Source organism: Ascochyta rabiei, chromosome 14 (genome assembly GCF_004011695.2).
Source record: "Ascochyta rabiei chromosome 14, complete sequence".
NCBI lineage: Eukaryota > Fungi > Ascomycota > Dothideomycetes > Pleosporales > Didymellaceae > Ascochyta > Ascochyta rabiei.
This window is the reverse complement of record NC_082418.1, coordinates 1,057,563-1,081,767: the sequence shown is the minus strand read 5'-3', so window position 1 is coordinate 1,081,767 and position 24,205 is coordinate 1,057,563. Positions and strand designations below refer to the sequence as shown.

The 24,205-nt window shown below is 53.2% G+C and overlaps 7 protein-coding genes and 1 pseudogene across 8 annotated transcripts, besides 9 other annotated features; 5 read left to right on the top strand and 3 right to left on the bottom strand.

Moving 5' to 3' along the window:
• Positions 1 to 197: 197 nt before the first annotated feature.
• On the top strand, positions 198 to 1,883 carry EKO05_0008314 (Ubiquitin carboxyl-terminal hydrolase 10; the record flags this gene model as incomplete). Its single annotated transcript, XM_038946493.1, has 1 exon — positions 198 to 1,883. One exon carries the CDS (start codon positions 198 to 200, stop codon positions 1,881 to 1,883), a length of 1,686 nt encoding a protein of 561 aa, XP_038796762.1.
• Positions 1,884 to 3,594: 1,711 nt separating this feature from the next.
• EKO05_0008313 (ATP-binding cassette transporter yor1) lies at positions 3,595 to 8,013 on the top strand (the record flags this gene model as incomplete). Its single annotated transcript, XM_038941247.1, has 2 exons — positions 3,595 to 7,457; positions 7,509 to 8,013. 2 exons carry the CDS (start codon positions 3,595 to 3,597, stop codon positions 8,011 to 8,013), a joined length of 4,368 nt encoding a protein of 1,455 aa, XP_038796761.1.
• Positions 4,489 to 4,546: a tandem repeat.
• Positions 6,091 to 6,147: a tandem repeat.
• Positions 8,014 to 9,783: 1,770 nt separating the features above from the next.
• On the top strand, positions 9,784 to 10,773 carry EKO05_0008312 (annotated as a pseudogene). The gene is made up of 2 exons: positions 9,784 to 10,419; positions 10,471 to 10,773. Coding segments are annotated over exons 1-2 (939 nt in total).
• A 266-nt stretch (positions 10,774 to 11,039) lies between these two features.
• Positions 11,040 to 11,074: a tandem repeat.
• A 214-nt stretch (positions 11,075 to 11,288) lies between these two features.
• Positions 11,289 to 11,308: a tandem repeat.
• Positions 11,309 to 11,364: a tandem repeat.
• Positions 11,365 to 11,376: a tandem repeat.
• A 217-nt stretch (positions 11,377 to 11,593) lies between these two features.
• Positions 11,594 to 11,625: a tandem repeat.
• A 458-nt stretch (positions 11,626 to 12,083) lies between these two features.
• Positions 12,084 to 13,135, bottom strand: EKO05_0008311 (Phosphomannomutase; the record flags this gene model as incomplete). The annotated part of the gene is made up of 3 exons (XM_038941242.2): positions 12,084 to 12,552; positions 12,641 to 12,888; positions 13,034 to 13,135. The coding sequence occupies 3 exons, from the start codon at positions 13,133 to 13,135 to the stop codon at positions 12,084 to 12,086; spliced, it is 819 nt and encodes a 272-aa protein (XP_038796759.2).
• A 774-nt stretch (positions 13,136 to 13,909) lies between these two features.
• Positions 13,910 to 14,917, bottom strand: EKO05_0008310 (uncharacterized protein; the record flags this gene model as incomplete). The annotated part of the gene is made up of 1 exon (XM_038946491.1): positions 13,910 to 14,917. One exon carries the CDS (start codon positions 14,915 to 14,917, stop codon positions 13,910 to 13,912), a length of 1,008 nt encoding a protein of 335 aa, XP_038796758.1.
• A 722-nt stretch (positions 14,918 to 15,639) lies between these two features.
• Positions 15,640 to 15,684: a tandem repeat.
• A 365-nt stretch (positions 15,685 to 16,049) lies between these two features.
• Positions 16,050 to 16,131: a tandem repeat.
• A 72-nt stretch (positions 16,132 to 16,203) lies between these two features.
• EKO05_0008309 (uncharacterized protein) lies at positions 16,204 to 19,914 on the top strand (the record flags this gene model as incomplete). The annotated part of the gene is made up of 6 exons (XM_038941255.1): positions 16,204 to 16,267; positions 16,328 to 16,461; positions 16,516 to 16,920; positions 16,970 to 17,036; positions 17,086 to 18,478; positions 18,528 to 19,914. 6 exons carry the CDS (start codon positions 16,204 to 16,206, stop codon positions 19,912 to 19,914), a joined length of 3,450 nt encoding a protein of 1,149 aa, XP_038796757.1.
• A 724-nt stretch (positions 19,915 to 20,638) lies between these two features.
• EKO05_0008308 (Translation initiation factor 3 subunit b) lies at positions 20,639 to 22,954 on the top strand (the record flags this gene model as incomplete). Its single annotated transcript, XM_038941237.1, has 2 exons — positions 20,639 to 20,901; positions 20,995 to 22,954. The coding sequence occupies 2 exons, from the start codon at positions 20,639 to 20,641 to the stop codon at positions 22,952 to 22,954; spliced, it is 2,223 nt and encodes a 740-aa protein (XP_038796756.1).
• Positions 22,955 to 23,147: 193 nt separating this feature from the next.
• Positions 23,148 to 24,005, bottom strand: EKO05_0008307 (uncharacterized protein; the record flags this gene model as incomplete). Its single annotated transcript, XM_038941245.1, has 3 exons — positions 23,148 to 23,795; positions 23,851 to 23,930; positions 23,984 to 24,005. 3 exons carry the CDS (start codon positions 24,003 to 24,005, stop codon positions 23,148 to 23,150), a joined length of 750 nt encoding a protein of 249 aa, XP_038796755.1.
• Between the last annotated feature and the right edge of the window lie 200 nt (positions 24,006 to 24,205).

The following is a 24,205-nucleotide window of genomic DNA, read 5'->3' as shown; positions in this document are numbered from 1 at the left end:
GACTTTTTAGAAGTTTTGCACTGTTTGGTCCTGGGCCCGTGCCTCGCGCTGAGAGCTCCGATCATGAGCATGCAACACACAGCATGCCGCATACAACAACTCTTAGAACAGCGCCAGCCTTACAGTGCCCGTTTGTATAGCTGCCAAAGTAAAATTGCGCCGACGACCAGCTCTTCCCGCGACTCAGCACGGCTGCCATGTCCAAGCGACAGGCTTTTGAGCCTCTTGAACATGTCCTCGATGCGCCGTCGCCAGCTTCGAAACGAGCGCGAGTAGACGATGTCGACATGGACAGCCCTCAGATAAATGGCGCGCCAACCAACGGACGACTCATGTCTCCGCGACTGCAAGACCAGGAAAAGATCGACATCCTAGGCGCAGATGAAGAAGAGCACGCGGAGCTCGAGGAAGCTGGAGCGCTGGACGATGCCGACGACGACGAGTCCACAATGGCTGCGCCGAAACGACAGACTGCGCCTGAAGCTGGTTACACCGACCTGTACCTCGATACGATCAACCGCAAAGTACTCGACTTCGACTTCGAAAAGCTGTGCTCCGTCACACTGTCCAACATCAACGTCTACGCCTGTCTCGTCTGCGGAAAGTACTTTCAGGGTCGAGGACCGAGGTCGCAGGCGTATTTCCATGCGCTGGAAGAAGGTCACCACGTATACGTTAATATGGAAACGAAGAAAGTCTACGTATTACCAGAAGGATATGAAGTGAAGTCCAAATCACTCGACGACATCAAATTCGTGGTGGATCCGCGCATGAACAAGGCAGAAGTAGCGCGGTTGGATAGGGAGCCAAAGGTATCATGGGACCTCTTCAACAGAGAGTACATACCAGGCTTCGTGGGCATGAACAACATCAAAGCGAACGACTACTTCAATGTAGTAGTGCAAGCATTGTCGCACGTTGTTCCTCTGCGAAATTACTTCATGCTCGAAGATCTCTCGTCAAGACCGCAAATCGCGCAACGGTTCAGCACTCTGGTTCGAAAGATATGGAATCCCCGCGCGTTCAAGACTCATGTATCACCACATGAGCTGCTGCAAGAAATCGCCCTGCGGTCTTCGAAGCGCTTCAGCCTGAGCGAGCAGTCAGACCCAGTCGACTTCCTGTCTTGGTTCCTCAACAACCTCCACTTGGCTGTTGGAGGCTCAAAGACTAGACCAGGGTCCAGTATCGTACAGAAGGTCTTTCAGGGAACACTAAAGATCGAGTCACAAGAAATCACAGCCCGTGCAGATGCCGGAGATCGTCTGAGGTTCGAGGACGCTGCAGTCAAATCAAATGTTTCCAAATTCTTGGTCCTTACGCTAGATTTGCCAGCTGCACCACTCTTTCAGGACGCCTTGGAGAAGAACATCATCCCTCAGGTGCCATTGACAACTATCCTCAACAAATACAACGGCATACAACCACAAGAGAAGATGAAGGATCGAGTGCGATACCGCCTCTTACACCCTCTGCCACCCTACCTGCTCTTCAACATCAAGCGGTTCAGCAAGAACAAATTTGTCTCGGAGCGCAACCCAACCATTGTCACGTTTCCAGTCACATCTCTGGACATGTCGCCCTATGTAGAGCCCAATCCCAAGGAATACCCACCTGGCGAGCCAATCTACTACGACCTCGTTGCCAACATCACACACGAAGCCGTCAAGAAGAAGGACGACAGCGTAGAAGGAGAACAAGAATCGAAGGTGTGGAGAGTACAGCTCAAAGACAGGAGTCGGGACGACTGGTACGGTATTCAGGATCTCTTCGTAGAGAAGGAGCAAGGCGAAACACTGTTCACAAAAGAGGCGTATGTCATGGTGTGGGAGCGGCGGAGAGCGAAGCCGGCTGCCAATGGCAATGGCAAGGGTAAGGTTTGATGAGCATGTAACCCTTGCAGGGATCCGTTCAGGATCAGGCATTACAAATGTAAGACTAGACTAGTATGCTGCCAGACCTAATAGGCGTGTATAGGGGAATAATTGCTAGCGCTGACTGCGCAACCCTACCGAGCCTCTCAAATGTATGCTTGGTACAATGTGTCTCAAATTCTTCTTGTGTGGCTTGAAGGATTTTGCAATAATCATATTCAAGTGCAAAATCGTCTTGTACATCACCAGCAACGATCTGCATTTATCTCAAACGTCATTTCATTTCGGAGAACGTGTCAAGAAGATCCGGCATGCGCCGGATCTGGATATATAGTATATACAAGGGGCCTTGCACCGAGCAGTCAGTGATCTCTCACAAGAGTAGAATATTCTAGCAATTTCAGCCCGCTCAGTGACGCCACTTGTACACATGCTCCCGGCATCAGCGCACACGCAACTCGAACGAACTCATTAGCTCTTGATACGAGTAGTTGGTTTAACATCAATCCACATTGCTTCGGCACGTACAGCTCTCCGATTTCCCACCTTTACCGGACGCTAGGTTTGTTCTGGTCAGTCAACGAGGGGCATAGATGCACGGCAGGGACAAATCGTTGCCCCGACCTTGACGCCTAAGCTGTAGATGCGGTGAGAAATCAAGAGCTAGGTCATATTGTGGATACCAGGCAGGTGGTCCAGCTACGAGCTGCTTGCGGTACTATTCCAGCATGGACACCGTCAGCGATCTGTGCAGACAATACTTCGACCATCAGACAAGCATCGCAGCAAACGGGAGTCATTACATGCAGCTCATGGCAGCTGCACCCGTTGCGGCCACCTCACCTGCTGTAGGTTTTCCACTACTGCGGGTGGAGAGCCGTCGGAGCGATATAGGGAAAGAAGCCAACCTTGGAGCACAACAGCTCGCTGCTTCACGTTGAAGCCTGCGAGAATGTGTACGAAATCGATTTCCCAGGACATTCTTCTTTCATTCAAGAACGATGATTATGTTGGAGAGCAGTCCGTCCGGTGAGTAACCAATATTCGGGACCACAAGCTTTAACCATCCGCCGCTAGTCGGGTGATCGAAAAGTGGGCTTGGGTCAGCTGGCGACGTCAGATACGTCAGTACGATTCTTGAGCCATGGAAACAGCAACGCGACAGACGGCTATCAAGGGGACGTAGGGAATTGCCAAACTACAGTCGTCGCATTTAAGAGATCAACAATGAGTCAAAACAAGAACGGTTGGCATTCTACTAGTCAGAACAAAAACTGTCGGCGTTCTGCTCGTAAAGGCAACGCTCCACGGACGGTTACGAAGCTGAAGCTCGGGATATCGGGCAGGAACAGCACCCGATGGCGTAAAACATTTTTGATGCTTAGCAGATCCCCAGATTCTGCCGCCCTTCGCGTGGTGCCTGATTGGTGACGCAATATGTCAAAGGGCTAGCTCCAGGAAACGTACTGATTTCATCACTTGCCGCAAGGCAGTACATAGGATCTAGCCCTGCATCGCGCAGACACGAAAAAACGCCTCCTTACGGCTTTCGCGACACTCACTCGTTGCACCTCTATCCCTCGGAGTTAACAGTCGCTTTCATTGATCAAGGGCGTTGCAGAATCGAAATTGCAGAGCTGTCCGGACCGGCTCCTCTTGACTTTGAGATCTCGGAAGTCGGTTTCCCGTTGTCGCCTCCTCTGGCGAACATCAACATACAATGTCATCTTCAGCGTCGTCGTTTGGAGAGAAAGAGAAGAACATTGGACTTGGCGACCCACAGGCAGCAGCACAGAATCCCACCGAATATGAGCCTATAAAGACGGAACCGAGTGCACATGACCCAGAGGCGGATCCCAAGAGGCGACAAGGTTTGTCTCGGCTCGAGAGCAGCACCAGCGCAACATCAGACTTCAGCGACAGTGAAACAAGTACGAAGAGCTCGATACGGAAGAACAAGAGGTTTTACAAGAGGCTCAATCCTCTGAAATGGGGCCCCAAGTCACCGATACCGAAGGAGCGAGAAATATGCCCAGAGTACACCGCTGGACTCCTCAGTCGAATCTCGTTCCAGTGGATGCAACCCTTGATGGCCACTGGGTACAAACGACCTCTAGAGAAGACTGATATCTGGGCCGTCAACCCCGACAGGAGCGCTGAGGTGTTGATAGAGCGCCTGAATGCAGCATTCGCCAAACGATTGGAGGAGGGAGGCGACAAACCATTGTTGATGGCCATGTACGACACTTTCAAGCGGGAGTTCATCGTCGGAGGTCTTTGTCAGCTGTCGGCATCCGTCATTCAGGCTGTAGCACCATTTGTCCTGCGATATCTGATCAACTTTGCTGTAAGAGCTTATGTCGCTCAGCGAACAGATGCGCCAGCGCCGAACATTGGAGAAGGCATTGGACTCGTGGTCGGTATCACAGCGATGCAGGCTCTGCAAAGTTTAGCGACTAACCAGTTCATGTATCGTGGTATGATGGTTGGTGGACAAGCCCGTGCTGTGCTAATCACAGCTATATTTGACAAGGCTATGAGGCTCTCAGGCAGAGCAAAGGCAGGTGGTCAAGCTGTCATAGAAGCGCCACCCCCAGACGTCAAGCCAGGCAGCGAAGAGGAGAAGAAGTGGTACCAGAAGATCCTCAAGAAGAAGGCGAAGAAGGCGAAGACGGGCCCTGAAGGCATCGCTGGGGGTGGCGAAGGCTGGGGCAATGGCCGAATCGTCAACCTGATGTCCACCGACACGTACCGTGTCGACCAAGCCAGTGGCTTCTTCCATATGATCTGGACCGCACCAATCGGTATCCTGATTACGACGGCCCTCCTTCTTGTCAACCTAAGCTACAGCGCTCTGCCCGGTCTCGGACTCATTCTGATCGCCATGCCCCTACTTGCACGATCCGTCAAGTCGTTGTTCCGTCGCCGTGTAGCCATCAATAAGGTTACCGATCAGCGTGTCGGTTTGACACAAGAAATTCTTCAAGCTGTGCGATTTGTCAAGTTCTTCGGCTGGGAGACAAGCTTCCTCAAACGCATCCAGGATATAAGGAAAAAGGAAATCCACGGCATCCAAATCCTGTTGACCATTCGAAACGCCGTTCTCGCTGTCGGAATGTCCATGCCGGTTTTCGCCTCTATGCTGTCGTTCATCACATTCTCCCAGGTCAACCCCACCCTGAACCCAGCGAAGATCTTCTCGTCCCTGGCTTTATTCAACTCCATGCGAATCCCGTTGAATTTTCTGCCACTGGTCATTGGCCAGGTCATTGATGCAAACGCATCAGTGAAGCGCATTCAGGAGTTCTTGATGGCTGAAGAAGCCGAGGACAGCGCCAGGTGGGATTACAACGCCAAAGATGCCATCGTACTCTCGAATGCAGACTTCACCTGGGAGCGCCATCCTACGAACGACGAGGCCAAGGATGGGCCGTCAGGAAAGAAGATCGGGAAGGAAACAAAGGCCGAAACAAAGGCTAGAGTGCAAACAGAGAAGGATGAACACGACGCAGATACGGCGAGGAAGAAGGATGCAGCAGAAGAGAAACCTTTCGAGATGAAGGGTATCAACCTCAGTTTCGGCAGGAATGAGCTTGTTGCCATCATCGGAAGTGTTGGGTCCGGAAAGAGTTCTCTTCTCGCCGCACTCGCTGGCGATATGCGCAGAACCAACGGTGAAGTCGTTATGGGTGCTTCCCGTGCTTTCTGCCCGCAGTACGCATGGATCCAGAACGCCACGGTACGCGAGAACATTGTCTTCGGCAAGGAGTTCAAGCAGACGTGGTACGACCAGGTCATCGATGCCTGTGCTCTCAGGCCGGATCTGGACATGCTTCCCGTGGGCGACGCGACTGAGATTGGAGAGCGTGGTATCACGGTCTCTGGAGGCCAGAAGCAGCGAATGAACATTGCAAGAGCTATCTACTTCGATGCTGACATTGTGCTCATGGACGATCCACTCAGCGCTGTCGACGCACACGTCGGCCGTCACATCATGGATAATGCTATCTGCGGGCTGCTCAAAGACAAATGCCGTATCCTGGCTACTCATCAGCTTCACGTCCTCAATCGATGCGACAGGATCATCTGGGTCGAGGAAGGCGGTATTCAGGCCGTTGACACCTTTGATAACCTGATGGCCCACAACAAAGGGTTCCAGCAGCTCATGACCATGACTGCCTCGGAGGACAAGCACAAAGAAGAGGATGAGGTCCTGGAGGATGAAGTGGAAGACGAGAAAAAGATGGCTAAAAAGGCCAAGAAGCAGAAGAAGGCTGCAGCGCTGATGCAAGTCGAGGAACGCGCCACGAAGAACGTATCCTGGGATGTCTGGATCGAGTACATCAGAGCTGCAGGCGGCATATGGGTAGGACCACTTGTCTTCATCTTGCTCGTCCTCTCGCAGGGAGCCAACATCGTCACCAGCTTGTGGCTTTCGTACTGGACCTCGGACAAGTTTGGCTACAGCAAAGGCGCATACATTGGGGCCTACGCTGCATTTGGCTTCAGTCAAGCGCTTCTCATGTTCCTGTTCTCGTTCAGCGTCTCAGTCTTCGGTACCGAGGCTGGTAAGAAGATGCTGCATATGGCTATCAATCGAGTCCTCCGCGCACCGATGTCCTTCTTCGACACGACGCCTCTCGGACGCATCACGAACCGCTTCTCGAAGGACATCGATGTCATGGATAACACACTCACCGATGCTATCCGTATGTACTTCCTTACCCTCGCCATGATCATCTCGGTGTTCATCTTGATCATCGCCTACTATTACTACTACGCCATCGCCCTCGGTCCGCTGTTCATCTTCTTCATCTTCTCAGCAGCCTTCTACAGATCGTCGGCTCGCGAAGTCAAGCGTCATGAAGCTGTAATGCGCAGTACAGTGTTCGCCCGTTTCGGCGAGGCTGTCATGGGTACACCTACTATCCGCGCCTATGGCTTGCAGGACCAGTTCTCTCGCACTGTGAGGGAGGCCATCGACGACATGAACAGCGCCTATTACCTTACTTTTGCTAACCAGCGATGGTTGAGCTCCCGTCTAGACATTGTTGGCATCCTGCTCGTCTTTACCACCGGTATTCTGGTCGTCACATCTCGCTTCTCAGTCGACCCCAGTATCGCTGGTTTGGTGCTGTCTTACATCCTCACCATTGTTCAGATGATCCAGTTCACAGTCCGCCAACTGGCCGAAGTAGAGAACGACATGAACTCGACCGAGCGTATCTACCACTACGGTACCCAGCTCGAGGAGGAAGCTCCTCTGCACACCGACGTCCAGGTTCGACCAACATGGCCCGAACATGGCGAGATTATCTTCGACAACGTGGAGATGCGGTACCGTGCCGGTCTGCCTCTGGTGCTCAAGGGCCTCAGCATGCATGTACGTGCTGGCGAGCGTATCGGTGTCGTGGGCCGCACGGGAGCAGGTAAGAGTTCGATCATGTCGGCACTCTTCCGTCTTCAGGAGCTGGCTGCCGGTTCCATCACCATCGATGGTATGGACATTAGCAAGATTGGTCTTCAGAATCTACGATCGAACTTGGCCATCATCCCTCAGGACCCTACCTTGTTCAAGGGAACGTAAGTACAACCTTCTTCATCCTTGATCAAGATCATACTGACTTTGCAAAGTATAAGAAGTAACTTGGATCCCTTCCACACCAAGAGCGACCTAGATCTGTGGTCTGCCTTGCGACAGGCTGATCTTGTGTCAAACGATGCAGAGATGGGCGATAAGACAGGGCGTATCCACCTCGACTCTGTAGTGGAGGAGGAGGGACTCAATTTCTCCCTGGGCCAGCGCCAACTGCTTGCTCTGGCTCGCGCACTTGTTCGTGGCTCACAAATTATTGTTTGTGACGAAGCTACGTCGAGCGTCGACTTCGAGACGGATCAGAAGATCCAGCAGACGATTGTCGAAGGATTCAGAGGCAAAACGCTTCTCTGTATCGCGCATCGTCTCAAGACCATCATCAACTACGACCGCATCTGCGTTATGGACCAGGGTCAGATTGCTGAGCTTGATACGCCCATCAATCTCTACGATCAGGGTGGCATCTTCAAGGGCATGTGTGAGCGCAGTGGAATCCGGCGAGATGACTTCTTTGGGAAGAACCAAGGGGCAGGCGCGCGATAGAGGCAAAGGCGCAAGCAGTGTGGCCCTTAGCGGTCATGGTGTCTTATCGCGGTGCGTTGGAGGGGTCAAAGGCACTCGCAGTCCACCATGACCGGCTTAATTCGTACACGAGTAATTTTGCGAAGCTTGATGCGCATGGTTATGGCGTTTGTGGCGTTTGTGGCGGCATGTGGGATCTTTTGGTTTCCTCCAATGTTGGGCTGGGTGGGGCATGTGTAGCGAGGGGTCTGTTTCGCACCAGCGGGAGAGTCAATGACAACTGCGTTATGTTGAGCGAACCATGCAACGTTCGATAGTTGACCATACTCAAATCATGGTTGTGTTGAGCAAGGGCCAATTACGCGCCGCGTCAGGCGGAGCTTCACTGATGGCAAGGCTGCTGCTTCGATACACTTTCACCAGCTGGCGAGGCTTGAGGCGACAGCAGAAACCGTGGTAGGAGCTAGCGGCTTGGTGTCGAAGCACCTCTGCTCCTCAAGCGTCTTTTCACGTGCGTTAAAACTCGACTATCCACGGGCGCCAGCAGCCGCTTAGAGTCGCTCCGGCGAGGCTTGTTGGCTGTGCCAGGGCGGCGGGGCGGCGGTGCGGCGTTGCCGACGCTCGCAGTCGAGAGTCGAGACGCTGTTCCAGAAGTCTGGAGACTCTCAGCAGACTCGCCTTGGTGCGTGGTCTGTCACGACCAGACGAGTAGGTCACTTGCCCATCACTCGCGCCGCAAGCAAGCTGCATGAAGCCAAGGCGCCGCCCAAGCTCTCGGCCAGCCTCTCCGCGTGGGCAGGATGCTGTTAGCGCGGGCAAGCCATGGAAGTCCTGCACGCCCTAATCGCAACCTTGCTCGCCCACGCTCATGCTTGCTCGCCAAGCTCCAGTCGTTCAGCACGGATTCCAGACCAAGCAAGCTTGTCTGCTTCCAGCGCGGTGTTGTTCAGGACTGGCTCAGGGACGCCGTGACGAGTCCATGGAAGGCTTGCAGCAGCGTCAAGACACTTTGTTCTTGGGGGGCTGCAACAAGCTCCTCAGCTGCGACAAGACGGCTGCAGTCCAAGAAACGAAAGAGCGGTGTTTGAGAAGCTTGTCGACGTGGACCGTAGCGGGCGTTGGGGGTGAGCGCAGACGGCTGCTGGGACAGACAAGTGCACACAAGTGAAGAGCAGTGGCTGCCTCCTCAGCCTATCAAACGAAAGGGCCGAGAGTCGTCGCTTTGCAGGGATCGTGTGCTGTATCCGGCCTAGCATTTCGATCGGCCCTCTAGCCTGGAACTCAACGTTCGCTCAGACCTGCCCCCGGCCCTGGGCCTTGCGCTTCTCCTCCAAGCTCATTATCGCTCATTATCATGCCCTGCGCCCACCAGCTACGCTCTTCTTGCTAGCTGAACGATTCATCTCCGCTGCTCTCTCGTCGTTCTCTGCTCCTCCCCTGCAGCAATCGTAGCTGACGTGCGCCGGTCGACCAGCTACCTTACCTTACCTTACCTTGTATTTCATTTGTCTTGTTCGCTCCTTCCTGGCACAACGGCACCCCTATCGTGTTGAGCCTTCCATCTCAGGACTTGAATCTCTCCTCGCGGCAGTCGACACCAAGTCAAATCACCTGCTGTAGACTCGTAGACTCAGCTTGGTCACCAAACGTCGCACAACATTACTCCACTGCATCTGCATCTGCAGTAAGCCAGTCCCTGCGGCACCACGTACACCACATACACCACGACTGCAACCACTGTCCTTGCTACTACACTTTCCCTCCGCGTGAACCACTTCTTGCAACATCGCAATGGCTGCCAACAACGAAAAGCACGAGTTCATCACCTTTGGCGCCACCATTGAGGACATCCCCAAGTCGATATCGTCGCCCACACCCCTGCTCCCATCGTCCAACGCGTCGACAATGACGACAGCCACGGCAGAAGCCGCCAAGAAAGAGATGGCTATCGACTCGTCGAACCCCTACTCTGCTTTCTACAACCACCCTGATGCTCGTCGTTCCCTCGACAACCTCAGCGCACCACAGAGCAAGACACTTCTCGAGATCAACCCCTACGAGCGAGACCTCGAGGCTGGCCTTCCACTATCAGCCGCCACCACACAGCAGCTGCCCAAGGTTTCGGTCGACGGTCGCGTCAAGGAAGTCAAGGAGTGCACAATGTGGCCCTCGAGGCAAGCTGTGCTCGACAAGCGAAAGGACCACAAGCGCAAGAAGGGCTGCAACCTTTTCCAAAGCCTGACCAGCAAGCAGAGGTTATGGGTTAAGATCATCATCGCTCTCCTCGTCGTGGGCGCCGCGGTCGGTCTTGGCGTAGGCATCTCGCGAGCGGTTGGCGGTGGTGTATGGGCCGGTGACGGTAAGAGCAAGGAGATACCACACAACTGAGCTCCAAAATGGGCTCCATTAGCAACAACACTGTCACAGGTCCGTTATCCTGCATCGCACACACACGAGAGTACTGCTAACATCTGCTAGAGTCACTCAGTATATCGTTCGAGCATGATCATCGACTACGACTACGCGCGTACCTTTCTCAGGTATCATTATGATATCCTCTTCCTGACGTTATTGATTGTACCTAATGTACATATTTCTGTTTCGTCTTTGCCTATATTTCTTTCGACAGGACACGGCGATTGGGGGTACCGGGCGCATTCCGCCTCAGGGCATATCAATGCATTTGGGCCGGAAACAAGGAGCTCGGTGTTTACAAGGCGTTTTCTTCACTTGCGACTGATCCAGAGTAGAGCTACACGCACAAGAGAGAGTCGAATTTAACATGGCCTTTGCTTGTACAGCAAGGCTGAACACCAAAGTCGCAATTCCTGCTCAGTATGGTAGCACTGCACGTCATTGCGAACAAATCTGTGTCCGTCCCTCAATAGTTTCACTAGAGCCCCCCCACTTGCTGTACCATGGCATGTCGCGCACGACTTATATTTTGCACGTGACCCGTTCCCAAACGCGCGCCCCCAGGACAAACATTTCTGACGTGTTCGTTAATGCGAAACGCGGTCATTGAAACTGTCAATTAGACTGATGCACAACTGCACAGCACTGCAACTGCAATTGCAATTGCGGCCCGACCCTCCTCCTCAAAACACAAATCAAAAAGCTAATCGGACCCGCGCATCGAAAACACGCCGGGTCCCTGCTTCGATCGCACTATTGACTATTCGATCGGCATGCATACAGTATAGTATGCACAGCTGTAGGTAGGTATATAGCATGTGTGTATAGGATCGGATGAGACGGGATATCGATTCGATTCGGGAGAGGCGCAGCACTACACAGTAGGTAGGCAGGTAAGTAGGTAGGTGAGTAGGTAAGTAGGTAAGTAGGTAGGTAAGTAGGTAAGTAGGTAAGTAGTCAGGTAGTTAGTTGGCATGTCCCACCATGTTCCATCGTTACCCTACCTACCTACCGCATCCCATCCTATTCGATCCAGTGCAATCGCAGTTAAGGATGTAGATGCGAATACGACCGCCTCCGTATCGGGAATACGCTGTTACGACTCGTTTGTTATGGCTTTTTGGTTTGTTCAAGGGTCTCGTCGGCATGTGCGGAGGAAGGGGGGCTCTGAATAAGGGGTCTGAGGGAGGGACGAGGGATGAGGGACGAGGGACGAGGAATGCTGACGCTGGGCTGGTTCTTGGTTCTACGACTTGAGTGCGTGCTTCAGGGGTTGGTTTTGAGTGGTGCTTTGGACGTGTTTGTTGGAACTCGGATATCATCTGCACGTGGTGATGCCATGTTAAATGGTTTTTTGATTATAGGAAACGCTCGCTCTGATATGGTAGCTGGCATGAGTTGTGTAGGTGGGTCGTGCAGTGCCTTGTGATCAAGCACTGCATATTGCAATTTTTATAACTCTGCACAGGGCAGACAGCATGAGAGTCAGCAGCCAGTGTTAATCGTATTGGCTTAGACCGGATAATAGGATTTTTTGTTCTCGGTCCGTACCCGTGGACACCGCTACACACTACACGACTTATGCCAGCTATCATATTATGCTCACCTCATACTTCTCGTAGCGGAAACATCTCCAGCCTGCACATTCGCATCGAAATCGCCCACAGACTTGCCTGCTATTGCTGAAAGGACTTGAGCAACTCCTGCAACTGCGCATATGTGTCGTCTGGGTTCTTGACCGAGTGTCCAATTGTCCTCTCATCGCTGTAGATCTCGTAGTCGTTTCCGCCCTTGTAGGTCTTGTCGCCGAAAAAGTGAATCGTCTGGTAATCCACACCGTTTTCCCTCTCCTTCTCTTTCGCAATAAAGTTCAAGCAGTAGGTCTTGTCCCAGCCGGTTGGGAACACGTCGAACGAGATTTGCCCACCAATCGAGTATGTGAGACCGTAGTCTGGGAACTCCTCCTTCAGCTTGCGGACCATGGTTGGTCGGATGTCGTGTTCGATGTCGTATTTCTGGTACTCGTTGCGCTCTTCGGTCGAGGCGTTACGGCCAATGGGTGAGACGTTGATCATGCCGTTGCGGAACTCGACGAAGGTACCGCGCTTGATGGGGATGTCGAGGTCTGCAATGTAGTGAAGAATCCTAGAACAAGTTTGTTAGCTCTGGGCTCTTTTGGACGTCTGGTCGATTGACCTGTCATGAAGCTTCTCGTAAACAGAGGGGGACGTACCACTTGACAAGCTTGTTGTACTTCTCCTGGCCAATCCAGCCAATGAAGCTTTGGCTAGCCTGCTGCTCCCCCAGCCGGTACGCAGTGAGACCGTTCTCGGCGAAGCAGAAGTCAAAGAGGGATGTGACGTTGATGTCCGCGGTTGCGAGCTGCTCTTGCTGCTTGGCCAGGTTCGAGCCTCCTACGAAGCCAATGGCGACCTTGTGACGGAGCTCAGAGAGCAGCTGGAGCATCTCCGGCTTGACAAGCTGGATTTATTGTCAGCACTGCGTTCATGACCGTGGATGTATGTGATGGTGTAGATCGCCCAGGTTTCGTTGCAGTTCTGTTAAATCTTGAGGGACCTGGGAGGATAGTCGGGAACTTTGTCGAGCGAAAAGAAAGTCTTCGTACCTGTCGCGGCTTTGTGAGTGTGTCATCAACGTCAAACAGAAGCACTGTGTTCTTGACCGGACGTTGGTCAAGCGGCGGGTAAACAGAAGCAGCGGCGGCCATCTTGAAATACGAGTCGATGTCTTTTCGTGGGGATGATTGGTTGTCAACTATGTAGACAACAACTGTTCAATTTGAATACTCAACTGTCGGACGGACTGACAATATGTAAGGGAGCTTCAATGAACTTCGTGTCTTTTGGAGGGGCCTGACAGGGTTTCATGATCCTCACCGCCTCAGGACGCGTGGGGCTGCAGTTTAACTCGATTGCGACTACCGCCAGGGTCCAGTCACTTTGCTCGGTCTCCCTTGTCAGGGTTCTTTGAACGGAAGACTGTCACAGCAACTCTGTCGAGCTCTCTGCAACGTAAAGGTAGATAAAAGACTGCATGTAGTCTCGATGATTTTGAATACTTGATGCGAGGGTTGCCAGCTTCACTGCTAGATAAGAGGCTTGCTGCTTGCGTGTACTTGTACGAGTCAAAGCAACACCTTGGGTGAGGATACGACCATGGCTTGTTGGTGTTGTTGCATGTGACCAGTGAAGACAAATGTTCTCAACGTGAGCCAAGCTTGAAAACGACGACATCTTGAAGGGGGCATGCTGCCTCGATATGTCCACAAATGCAGTCAGGGACGCTGTCATCCATGTACCAACTCTGTAATATATTTGAAATCCTTGATAATTCGAGCGACGAATAGTCAGAGCGTGTTTATACCAGAACAATGCCTATGTCAAGAACATGTAGCCCTAGTTCATATAGATACGATATGCTTCTATATGCACAACTTGTATTTTACATCGGTGGTCGTACAATTCGTGTCAGAGATTGGCCTTCACAAGACCTTCTCAGCTTCGTCAATCAGCCTCTCGACTTTAAACCCTGCATCGCCTGACGTGAATTGCTTGAGCAGTTCACCTCTTCCTCTGCCTTCCTCACTCTGTACGTAAAACTTCTGCATGCACATGACCAACCACCTCGCCTCATCCACCTTAATACCCCTGTCCTCCATTACGAGGCCCTGGCCAAGAACCAGGTTGTGACTATCTGCCAGCTCTTGATGGAATGTTATGGTTGTGTGCGGGCTGGCGAATTCGCCTCGTAGCTTGAACTCGGCAAGCGATGTGAAGAGTAATGTCGTCGTATCCACATGCGGGTGTGCGAATTGGAGGTAGTGTAGCTCAGCAGCTTGCTGTGTTTGACCATTGGCTTGCCCGCCTTCTTGTTGCTCGACAGGAATCTCTCGCGGTACCGGTAGCACAAATGCAGGGTGCTGCTTCGCTGTTTGGAGCAGCGAAGAAAACGTGCTAGCAGGGACGGAAAAGTGTATGCTCTGCGGGTTCGAGGCGTGGCGCAGTCTCCAGAGAGTCTGAATCTCTTTCTCGGGCAGCGAGCTAATCTTGGAGACATCGAGGAAAGAAGCGAGTGTCTTGATGCCTGGCGGTGGCGCTTTAGGGTCTCGAGGCTTTGGCGGAGGAGGCGGAGAAGGCCATGGCGAGGATGATACGGTGGATGTAGACGAAGGCGATGATGGCGAGGAGCCAGATGGTGATGGCGAAGGCGGTGGTGTCAAAGGCCCTGTTGCGCCAGGAACGATAGCGGCTTTCCTCAGCTCCTCAATCTTCTCTCGATGCTTTTCCTTCAGCTCGGCGATGTCCTTCACCCCCTCCTTCTGTGCCTTGGAGGCGAGCTTGTCCTTGTACTTGGACAAGATCCTTTCTTCCGCACTGTGAGTTGCAAGAAAGCGGACGTCCTGGACCTGGGCCCAGCGGCGCTGACACAGTCTCGGGTTGGGCAGAGGCTGACGGAGCGCGTGCCGTAGAGTCGGTATGCGAAGGGCCATGGCTACTGATGGTATTGTTTGTCGACAACGACGGAGCTTGAAACGGCAATTCGACAAGATGCCGTCGCCGCCACCCGTGGACTCCTATTGGCTGATCGAACGCAAGGACCTGAGAGGTGATCACTACTACTTCAAGACCGCGGCATTGACCCAGTTCGGGCTCGGAGATGAACAACCATTCAACAAATCGAGAGTGAATCGATGCTGCAAAACGAGCATCATCTCAGGTTGAAGGAGACCGAACTGCCAGGTAGTGCAAAGCGTGCTGCGTGAAGGCAGAAGGGAAGATATACTTGCCCAACATGGGCATGAAGTGTAGGAATGCAGTTCGTAGTGGACCCTCGTCTCGTGGCTGTCTTCTTAACAACAGGAGGACTCGGAGGATTGGGGCGCGGGCAACGTTTCAATGAACGCTGGCGTGCTTGGAACGGCACTCGTCATTATTGTCTGGCTGAGCAGAACAGCTGTGTTGATCATGTGGCTCAGGGCTCGAAATACCTAGGCAAGCATGCATCGAGGGACAGACCCATTGGTGGGTGACGCAGCAAGCCATGCTGCAAGTAATGCTTCTGCCTGTCTCAGGGAGGATGGCGAAGCACGGGACGGGCAGTACGATGTGGCTTCTTTGTAGGAGAGTAGGCAACTGCCATGCAGGCGGTCATCAACAAGCGCTTTGTCCCATGTCTCACCTTCAACGTTCCTGCGTGACGAGCTGTAGCGTGGTGTCTGCGTGTCTGCGTGTCTGCGTGTCTGCGTGTCTGCGTGTCCCGCACTGCGCCTGCCTGTGATCGACGCGCACAAAGACGGTTGATTGCGACTCAACGTTCGACTGGATCTCTATCAATATTCCAGCGCAGCAGAGTTTGCACTTTGGCTGACCATCGTCAACGTACAGCGTTACCCAGCAGCATACTTTGAGTCTTGAGCTCCCTAACCCGCCCCGCGCAGCGCTTCTGATCATCGTAGCGCGCGACATCCCCTCCATAAACGACCCGCGCGCCGGGCAACCCTGTATTAATTAAGCGTACAATCCTGGACCTCGATTGATACCCGAGTCTCGAGAAGTCGTCTCCTTCTTTCGGGCCAGGCATGCTGCTTCGCCCGCTCACTCTGATCTGCGCGCCTTGAGCACCGACTTGCGACTTGCGACTTGCGACTTGCGACTTGCGACTTGCGACTTGCGACTTGCGACTTGCGACTTGCGACTTGCGACTGGCAGCTGACAACTCTGCCCGCAGCGCCTCAAGCCCACGCTGGCTGCACGCTGATCCTCGATCCTCAAGACCATGGGCCAGATCTCCAGTAAAGCAGGTGAGGGCGGGCCGCTGTACCTACGCGACCAGACTCGGTGTAGGCGACCCCTCCCATTGAAGCAGCTGGTGAATGCGCCGCTAACATAACACTCTCAAGTTTCGGTCGCTGCTTGCAACATCACCAATGCACGTGGTCGCACACTCCTGAACATTACACCGAATGCCTTCCCCGCGACAAGATACAGCCCAAGGAGGGAGCTGGGCGACGAGAGCGTTATAGAGTATATCCAGGTACGGGTTTCACAAGCCTCTGGCAGCGCGCAATGCTAAACATGGCCTGCATAGGATCCAGACACATCGCCTACCGCCGACGGACCGCCGTCCTTCCTTATTCGCCTACCCAACGACGAAGAGCTCACGTTCAACTTCACATTCATACTCCGCCAGCAACTAGCTGTACCTTCGAGCTACCACGCTAACAGCGTATCGAACACAGTGGCCCCGGCTGGTCTCATCGACACATTTATCAATGGCTTGACGTTTGTGTTTGCGTCCAGCTCGAGGGAGCTCGACAATCTGGTCACGCGGGAGTTTCACGCCAATCCCAACCTCCACAAGAATCCGCAGGTCGAACTTGTCGGGGATTATGCTACGAGCGGGAGCTCCTCGGTCTCGTTTCAGTGGGCTTGGAAGTTTACGCCTCCCAAGACAAATGAGTGTCGAGGTGGAGGTTGGCGCACCAGCTGCAGTGTTCGTGTGCATTCCTTCCACTACACCACCAACTACTGACAGCATGAAGTTTGTAGAGTATGATCAGCGGGCACATCGGTTAGAGACACTGGCCAACTTTGCATTTTGGGTGCAGAGTATGTACTGAGCTTCTGGAGTGCAAGCATGGAAGACTGACCTTGGCAGATACAGCAAAGGTCCTCCACAGTCCGAAGGTGACAACACCGCGACTAGAACTCGGCATACCGCCAAGACTACGAGTGCCCTCGGCGCAATCGATAGACTCGCGGGTCAGCGACTCGGCAGACGAGAACCGGGATTGGGATAACATACCTCCAAGGTCTCCCATCTTCGAGGCCATACCAGAAAATGGATTGTCTCTTGTGCCAACGCAAGCTACGGGACTCACAAGCGCCTCGGTCAAAGTCGACGTTTTGCGACCCGGAGAGGACCTTAGTCAAACCGATGATGGACCCTTGTTCCGAGCGACCATGAAATCCCTCGAGCAAAAGACGGGCAACATGCGTATGCGGTGGAAGAAAGTTCTGAAGCGAGCAGAGTCTGCAATGGAAGCGCAAGTGAACTGCAACAACGCCATGTCGCACTTGATGGATGCCTTGAAAGAGGCCTCGTCTTCGAATGCGAATGCGGTGCAGCCTGCGATTGATCATTATTTTGACAAGATTGCCAAGGACATTCTTGCCTATGAGCGTTCAAATGCGACCAACATTCAGAAGCTGATTATCGATCCAATACATAAGCTCTACAACATCGACATTAAGCAAGCAGAAACCAAGCGAAAAGATTTCGAAGAGGAGAGCAAGGACTACTACCAGTACCTTGGACGATATCTCGGACAACGGCAAGATTCGTTGAAAGAGAAAAAGCGTGCCGAGACAGACTCGAAGTACCAAGACAAGAGACGGAAGTTTGAGCTGAAGCGGTTCGACTACTCTTCCTTTATGCAAGATCTTCACGGTGGACGCAAAGACCAAGAAGTTCTCTCGAACCTGACAAGGTATGCGGACACACAGGCTAATAACTTCCTCTCAACCGCAAAGATCATCGAAACTATGCTCCCTCAGCTAGAAGCATTGAGCCAAGAAGTCAGGGAAGCAGACAAAGAGTTCCAGCTTCAGAGGACCGGGAGAGAAGAGAAGAGGAGAGCATTGGAAAAGGACAACAAGTCCTTTGATGCACCGTCGTCTCAGTCAGTATCATCCGCGACAACTGCCAATGGCAGCACACCGAGGGCCCCATCAAGTGCAGACGGAGAACTTCCTGGACGAAAATCGAGCATAGCGCCCGTCTTCCAGAGCACTGTTAGCCCACCTCCACTTCCCACATCGGCGAGCAATCCTTTCGTAAGCTCGCCGCAGAGTCCAGAGGCCGGCAAAGCAACCTTAGCTACCATAACCCCTCAGCCAGACAAGTTTAAAGGCATCAGGGACCTGGAAGATCGAGCCTGCATAGGTGAGCTTACTCCCGGCGCTCATCGCAAGCAGGGTCTGTTGTGGGCTCTGAGTAGGCCTGGCAGCCATGTTGACCCCAAGGGCTTGAACAAGCAAGCTTGGCACAAGTGAGTCCCCGCATATGTCTGTTTGGTAACACCGGGTTAACATTGTCAGATTCTGGATTGTACTAGATCAAGGCAAACTTTCCGAATACACAAACTGGAAGCAAAGTCTAGAACTACATATGGAGCCGATAGACTTGCGCATGGCCTCGGTGCGTGAAGCTCGTAATGCGGATCGACGCTTCTGTTTCGAGGTCATTACACCTCACTTCACACGCGTTTACCAGGCTACCAATGAGGATGACCTTCGATCCTGGATATCCGCCGTCAACAACGCCTTGCAGACTGCAGTGGAAACTGCACCAAAAAACGATCGTCCTTCGACTGACTCATTACCTGGTCAGACTCGTCGAGATATTGCATCGGTCTTGACAGGGAAAAGCCCTTCACTCTCCAGCAACCGCACCAACTATAGTTCCAGGGCACCCGCTCGACATGCCACAGTTGGCGACAAACCTGGGTACAGGCGCGAGGAGCCTGCAGGGGACGATGGTAAGCTCCTCAGACAAGTGCGAGAAGCCGACGCTGGGAACAGAGTATGCGCGGACTGCAGCTCAGAAAGCAAGGCCGACTGGGTGTCGATCAACCTCGGCATCGTGATCTGCATCGAGTGCAGTGGCATCCATCGTTCGCTGGGTACGCACATCACGAAGGTGCGGTCCTTGACTCTCGACGTAAATTCGTTCACGCCCGATATTATCGACATACTGCTGAAGATCGGCAATCGCGTCAGCAACATGATCTGGGAAGCAAGGCTCGATCCTGCTATCAAACCAGGGCCAATGTCTACAAGAGAACAAAGACTGCGGTTCATCACTGCCAAATACTCGGACCGAGCATACGTCTCCCCAATATCGCCTGCCATCTCACACTATGGCACTCCGGATGAGACACTACTCGCCTCGGTCAAGAAGAACGATATCCAGAATGTCCTGTACGCACTCGCGCTACGCGCAAATCCTAACTCCCGAGACCGATCAAGAGGGACACATGCTGTATTCTTAGCCCTCGCAGCAGCCGATCCTGCGTCACCCTCTGCATCAGCATCTCCCGCAACTTCACCTGGCCGTGACGCCCGCCCATCAACACCGCAGCCAATACGCAAGCCCTTCCCTGTAGCGGAATTACTGCTGCAGAATGGTGCAGACCTACCCATGACAGCGGCACCCATCCCACTCAGCCAATCTGCGCGTCAATATCTCGACTTCAAAGCGGACCAGAAGGCAGGCAAACGCGTAGTACCTGTAATACCCGGGGGGCAGCCCAACCCCAGTGGCGACGTTCTCCCGGCACTCCCACACATCACAGCCGGCAACGGTAGTACCCCTTCCGAGCGAGCTCGTGAGCGAGACGCGCGGTTACAGAAACGTGTTTCTGCTAGCGGAAGGTTGGTCAAGAACACATTCCAAGATTTCGCTGAAGGTAAGCGTGGCTCATAGGGCTAGCCGACGCTTACTAGTTCTGTTTGCTTCTAGTTTATACCTGCCCTGGGTGGCTTGCGGAATTGCTCGATGGGCATCGACAGGATGATGGCAATGTGTACACGAATCTTTGGCGAATGACGGTGTGTTGGAAAGCGAAGCGATCTGGAATGACAGCTATTGCTTAACGGGCTTTGGATAGCCTCGATAATGTCTACACTGCAATCTCGTTGAGAAAAGACCATCTTTCTTCGATCATATCGTATCCTTGGCTTTGACTAACATCCTGGACTTGGAAAGACCGTTCAGATATTCACGTCAACTAAATCCCACCAAAATTTAGTGGACTAACGTGACGATAGCGCGCAATATGACAATGTACTGTCTCCTAAGAAACTTGTTGCCTATAATTCCTGATTCACAGCGCGAGTTTCGAGAGCTAGCTATTGTTCTTGGCCCAAGTTCCCTGAGTACACAGTGGACTTGCGTACAACAATGATCCCGGTTTGTCCTGTTGTGGTCACACATGACTCTACTTCGCAGTCAGGATTTTGCAATGAGTCAAATTTCCTGTATCATTTGGGAAGGCTACCTAGACGTGGTTGGTGTGAGTATATTCCCCGCAGCAGTGAGTCGGACTACTGGCACGTGACGTGCACTAGCGGCGGACTGCGCAGCACGCAGAATTTCGATTTTGGCGAATTTAGACGCGGCGACCCCACCTAAGCAACGACAACACAAAATGGCGACTTCATACGAGAACCTCCCGCTGGAGGATGACGAGTTCGACGAGTCTCAGATCGACTTCACCGACATCGAAGAACAGTTCCAAGTGCGCCTTGACGAGGGTCTCGATGCCTTTGTCGTTATCGACGGCCTGCCTGTTGTCCCCGAGGACAGCAAGTCCAAGCTCGTCAAATTCGTGTTGAGAAAGTTGAACAGCGTGGGGCGCGTCAAGGACGATGGCGTGCACATGCCCGTAGGCGAGGATGGCAAGACTGAGGGGTACGTGAGAATACAAGGGCGCAAGCATCGCAGGCATCATTCTTGCGACTGCGCGCGCAGCTGGAAGGTGGCCACCTACTGATTGCTTCACAGCTATGCCTTCGTTGAGTACAGCGCGCCCGCAGAGGCTATCGCAGCTGTCAAGCAGCTCCACGGAACCCCGCTCGACAAGAAGCACATCATGGCCGTGAACAAGCTCACCGACATCGACCGCTACGGAAAGGAAGGCCGCATCGACGAGGAGTACCACGAGCCCGAGATCGCGCCTTTCGAGCAGAAGGAGCACCTGAGGTGGTGGCTGGGAGACCCAGACAGCCGTGACCAGGTCGCCATGTACCGCGGTGAGAAGGTCGGTGTCTTCTGGAATGACCGGGAAGACCAGCCCGAGGTTGTTGTTGACCGTGAGAACTGGACCGAATCCTTCATCCAGTGGTCACCACAAGGGACATACCTTACTTCAATTCACGCACAAGGTGTGCAGCTTTGGGGTGGCAAGGCATGGAGCAGGCAGAAGCGATTCGCACATCCCGGTGTCAACCTCGTCGACTACTCGCCTGGTGAGAACTACCTGACTACCTGGTCGCACCGCCCGCTGCAGGTCGATGAGAACCACCCGGTCCCCTCCCTGTCATTGGAGGACGACGGCAAGAACTACGTCATCTGGGATGTCGCGACTGGCAAGCCGCTGCGTTCGTTTGCTACAATCGACGTTCCCAGCGGTATTGATGCCGAGGGCAATCCCATCAAGAAGAAGATGCAGTGGCCGACATTCAAGTGGTCAGCCGACGAGAAATACGTTGCTCGTCTGACCCAGGGCCAGTCCATCTCAGTCTACGAGCTGCCTAGGATGAACCTGCTGGACAAGTCCTCCATCAAGATTGAGGGTGTTGTAGATTTCGAGTGGGCTCCTGCTACTCCCAAGCGCGATGGTGTCAAGACATACGAGCAACTTTTCTGTTACTGGACTCCTGAGCTTGGCAGCAACCCCGCAAAGGTCGGTCTTATGTCCATTCCTTCAAAGGAGATTGTTCGTACACGAAACCTCTTCAACGTGTCTGATGCTAAGCTTCACTGGCAATCTGAGGCTGCCTACGTTTGCGTCAAGGTTGATCGTCACTCAAAGTCCAAGAAATCTCTGGCCACAAACCTCGAGATTTTCCGCGTTCGCGAAAAGGGTGTGCCCGTCGAGGTTGTCGACTCCATCAAGGATGCCGTCATCAACTTCGCCTGGGAACCCAAGGGCAACCGTTTCGTTCTCATCACCACTGGTGAGGTCGTTGTTCAGGCTGCTGTCCCCCCCAAGACTGCTGTCTCTTTCTTCGCCCCCGAGAAGCTCAAGGGCGGTGCTCCCGGTAACTTCCGCCACATTCGCACTGTCGACAAGAAGAACAGCAACGCCATTTACTGGTCGCCTAAGGGTCGATTCGTTGTTGTCGCTGCTCTCCAGTCTCAACAGTCCTTCGACCTTGACTTCTGGGATCTCAGCTTCGAGAAGCCAAAGGATGAGGCCGAGAAGGGCGAGAAGGAGCTCAACGCCAACTTGCAGCTCATGGATACGGCTGAGCACTACGGTGTAACTGACATCGAGTGGGACCCTACGGGCCGCTATGTTGCCACTGTTGCTAGTGCTTTCCGTCACCGCATGGAGAACGGCTACCACCTGTACGACTTCAAGGGTGCTCTTCTGCGTGAAGAGCACATTGATGGCTTTAAGCAGCTTCTGTGGCGTCCTCGTCCTCCTACACTTTTGTCCAAGGAGGAGCAGGCCGAGATCCGCAAGAACCTTCGTAATTACAGTAAGATCTTCGACGAGCAGGATGTTGCCAAGAAGAGCTCCGCCAACCGCGCCGTCGTCGAGGCTCGCAGGGAAACGCTCCAGGAATGGAACCAGTGGCGTGAGGAGGTGCAGCAGAGGCTGCGTGAGGAGGGTGCTGAGCTTGAGATCAGCGCTGGAAAGGGCGAGGTGCCTGGCGATGCTGGCGATGCCGAGACTGAGGAGATTGAGGAAATCGTCGAGGAGATCATTGAGGAGACTGAGGAGATCATCAATTAGATACCACACAACGTGGGGTAGTCTTGTGTATGTAGATGCGAAAATGGATGTACGAGAGACGATCGCAGATACGATTGCTAGGTTCAATGGAATCCGGAGAATGCCTTTTCACATGAAAGATAAACTCCTAGTACCAACTGAACCCACTAGCAAAGCCTTAGCAACACTTCTAGATGCCCCAGAAGCCCAACGCTCACCTCTCTCCATAGCCTTCGACTTCGTACCTTACAGGCTTCCCGAACCCGACCAGTCCAATCTTACTCTCAACATCTCTCAATTTCCCGTCCACAACCGGCGTCCTGAGTTCCACCTCCCCAAAGTAATTCGGCCCCGCCGCCGTCCTAACAAATCCCATACGCTCAAAGAGACTCAAGCTCCGTACATTGCCCTTGTCAATTTTGACCCGTAGATACTTCAACACAACGCTTTCCCTCCCCGCGTACTCGACCAGCAGGCCATCCAAAGAGGCCTGTATGTACGACATGAACGCTGTCAGCGTTTCCCGCGCCATCCCCTTACCCCGCATATCCTTGCGGGCGAGCATGATTTCGAGTTCGCCAATTACGCTCCTTACTTTCCCTTGCTCTTGCACCGTCTCATCGTCGTCCTCGTCATCGCAGAGGAACAAATTCACGTCTCCAATCATGTTCTCTGGCGCGTCCTGATTCCCCGGGTTGATGGAGCGTGTCCGCGAGTGTTTGATCATGTCGTCGTAATATTGCTCTCCCGGATGTGTGCACACGATGAAGGTCAGTTTGTCGCCGTCTTCGCGCCAGGAGCGCTGCATGGAGTATTCTTCTTCTAGAGTTAGCGGTTCTGAAGCTGTGGCTTTTTGAATATCCTGTCAGCGGTGTTAGCGAGAGGGAGGCGAGAGAAGAGATGAGTTGGGTAGTTACTTCGTCTTGCATCCACTCGTGGTACGTGGGCACGTGGTGGGTGCTGTACGGGACGAGGAGGATGCGCGGAGTTATAATACCTGTGACATTCAGAAAGGGGAAAATGACTTGGTGTAGGTTTGGTGTGACTGACTGGAGTATTCGTTGATCTTCATCGCTGCAGTACTCAAGTATACGATGGACAAGATTTATTCTCAAACCTCTGATGATGGCTTGACAGGGTGGTTGCTACTATAGAGACCTGATAATGGAGCAGTTATATACACCGACTCAACCCGAGTTGGTTCTCGAGTAAGTATGACGATACGGGCTTATAGTAGCAGTCCAAGTCTCTGTTCGATGCAAAAGTTGCTGC